This window comes from Lipotes vexillifer, unplaced genomic scaffold (genome assembly GCF_000442215.2).
Source record: "Lipotes vexillifer unplaced genomic scaffold, Lipotes_vexillifer_v1.1 scaffold2083, whole genome shotgun sequence".
Lineage (NCBI taxonomy): Eukaryota > Metazoa > Chordata > Mammalia > Artiodactyla > Lipotidae > Lipotes > Lipotes vexillifer.
In genome coordinates this window covers 360,600-363,894 of record NW_006797716.1, presented here as the reverse complement: position 1 = coordinate 363,894, position 3,295 = coordinate 360,600, and the positions used below count along the sequence as shown (strand labels likewise).

At 33.5% G+C, this 3,295-nt stretch overlaps 1 protein-coding gene across 1 annotated transcript in view; it reads right to left on the bottom strand.

The window, feature by feature from the left end:
* Nucleotides 1-3,295, bottom strand: part of ASCC3 (activating signal cointegrator 1 complex subunit 3) — a 317,774-nt gene that overhangs the window by 197,962 nt on the left and 116,517 nt on the right. Inside the window, exon 10 of the mRNA XM_007469886.1 lies at nucleotides 9-49. Coding sequence (XP_007469948.1) covers nucleotides 9-49 — 41 coding nt within the window. The remainder of the gene's footprint in view (nucleotides 1-8; nucleotides 50-3,295) is intronic.

The window sequence follows — 3,295 nt, the reverse complement described above, 5'->3', positions numbered from 1 at the left end:
CACTCTTTCTTGTCACTACATCCCATTTTTCTGGTGTGGTCACAAGCATCTATAAGATAAGAAAAGATAAATTAAAAAGGGGAAAAAGGTCACATATCATTTAAACTTCCACTGTGTTATTCAAAAAGAAATATGATTGACTACTTATACACAGATCAAATAAAGTGTTACAAATATCCCAGAATGATATCTGACTCACTGTAGACAATAGTCACTTCTCTTTAAGTTGTCATATTAAGCAGTTACTCATTAAAACTCAGTAAAGGTAGTCTGTCTGTAAATTGTAGTGTGAAGTGTACAAAACACACAGGCTTACTTAAAATGTGTCTTACAATGTAAGAAACCAAATGACACTATCTTCTAAACAAGTGTGTACTGATAATGGCTTTTATTTGAAAAGGGACAAAAATAAGTGAATGAAGCACTAAAAGGAAATGAAAAGGAAACCAAGGATCCACTCTAGGAATGGTTGGTTACCTGTTTATACTTTTCCAAATTTGGAGGAAGCTTTACTATTGACACACAGTTTTTAAAAACTACCCTTTAATATCAACTAGTATATGCAGAAGTTTATACTAAAAAACAACACATATACTACAGCATAACTGGCACAAAATAGCAACACAAACAATGAGTCACTGGAGATCCAGGGTACTAAGAGCAGGAGGTAAGCCCAGGGTACTAATGTAAACTTCTTAGAAGAGACCATTTGACATGAGCTGTGATTATAAGTCTATTTGCTTTCTACATATTGAATTGTTTGTGTCCCCTAAAAGCATACTATAGCAGAGAAAAAGAAAAGTTTAATAAACCTTCTACTACAGTAATATTGAACTAGGAAATAAGCCCTTATATAACTCAAAGAACACGTGAGGTAACAAATCAAAACCAAAGCTTTTCTTATCCAGTATATCAGCTTATAGAGACTGATGACAATCAAAACTCACTATGCTTTGAAGAGTGAAGAGGTTAAGGGGGTCAGATTGTTCTCAACACTTTTGTTGTGTCCTCTCAGGTCTGTTTTTGAAGTCGCTTATGGGAATGATGATAAGCTTATTTTTTTAGATTGCAAATGATGTATAATTCTTAACAAATGCATAATCCAAGTTTGTCAATATAATCTGTTGCATTATTAGATATATCACTGCTATCATTTTGAAATGAACTATATCAACCACAAAATTTAGCAGTTGTACTTCGACGTAACATTAATTAGCGAACTATAATGAAATAGATTAAGGCATTCATATCTAAGGTGTGAAATACTACAAATCCAAAGCTACTTAGTTAATTTGCTAAAGCCAAATGGCAATGTTGAGATCACATCAAATTTTACATTTAAAAAAATGCTTTGGAATTAAGTATAAACAGATGTAGAATGAATTTTAAGATCTAAAATGGGTTGAAACATTCAATATGCATTAATTAACATCTCTTTTATATTCCAATAACTTAAACAGAACTTCTACTTTGAAAAATGACAAATTTAAAATAACCCAAGATATATCATTATAAATATACCCAGGGATCACTTACTAACAACCCTTTCACTAAAAGTCCTAAAAAATATGCCCATGTGATTTCAAAAACAGTAATTCTCTTAAACTGTAAATTCATGTCACATTAAAATATAAAATAAGCTTACTATTCATAAATGTTAAGAAAGCTACAAAGTACACTACAAAGATAATAATGTGGTAATGATTAAATTGTAAAGTAAAATTTTTCAGATATCAGAAAACTATACTACCAACCCTTAAAAATCCATTTTAGGATTTTGTTTTATACACCTTACTTTCAACATAGTGAGAAGTGGCTTCATTTATATTACCATTTCATTACTCTAATCCCCTGAACGAAAATGGCTAGAAAATAAAGTGTCACATTTGCTTAATGAATTGGAACTCATGCAAGACATTTCCATCTGCTCTTGTATTAGGGCATGGGTTAACTGTCAATATTTTTACTGTCAACTCAAATTTCTCTCAATACATGTACTTATTCCCTCAGGAGTATGAAAATCATTATTCCAAACTGTTCCAATTTTAGCCTGACCACTGGGAAAATGGCAGAGTTGAGATGCTATACACCACTACTGTGCCAACAATTTGGTGTATTCAATTTTAAAATGCTCCATCCATTTGACAGCAAAACCAAAGGACCTGTGGCTTGCTAGAACCACCTCATCTGGTAATTAACTTAAACATTAATATTATCATTTTTTGTCTTTTAAAATACTATGACCTAGGGGAAATCACTTTATCTCTCCTTCCTCTTTGTCCAGCTCTATTGAGTTATTATTGACATGTAACATATATAAACTTAAGGTGCACAATGTGATGATTTGATACACATATATATTGCAAAATGATTACCACAATGAGGTTAGTTAACACTTCCATTCCCTCACATAATATTACCGTGTGTGTGTGTGTGTGTGTGTGTGCGCGTATGTGGTGATAACATTTAAGGTCTACTCTCTTAACAACTTTCAAGTACATAACACAGGAATGTTAATTATACTCGCCACGCTATACATCAGATTCCCAGAACACATCGATCTTACAGCTGGAAGTTTGTACACTTTGACCAACATTTCCCCATTTCCCCCAACCCTAAGTTCCTGGCAACCACCATTCTACTCTCTGTTACTTTGAGGTTTTTTTTTTTTTTTAATATTCCATACATAAGTGAGAACACACAGTATATGTCTTTCTCTGTCTGACTTATTTCACTTAGCATAATGACCTCAAGGTCCATCCATATTGTGGGAGAAGGCTGAATTTCCACCGCTTTATGGCTGAATAACATTCTACTCTATGTATACACCACATTTTCTTTACCCATTCATTTCTTGGCGAACACTGAGGTTGTTTCCATGTCTTAGCTATTGTGAATAATGCTGCAAAGAACATGGGAGAGCAAATATCTCTTCAAGATAGCGATTTCACTTCCTTCTGTATATACCCTGAAGTAGTATGGCTGGATCATACGGTAGTTATATTTTTAACCTTTTGGGAAACCTTCAAACTGTTTTCCATAGTGGCAGTACCAATTTACATTCCCACCAACAGCGCACAAGGGTTCTCTTTTCTCCACATCCTCGCCAATATTTGTCATCTTTTGTCTTTCTGGTAACAAGTCATTCTAACAGCTGTAAGGTGATATCTCATTGTGGTTATAACTTGCATTTCCCTGATGATTAGTGATGTTGAGCACCTTTTCATGTACTTGGTGGCCCTTGGTATGTCTTCTTTGGAAAAATGTCTATTCAAGTCCTCTATTTTTTAAGTTT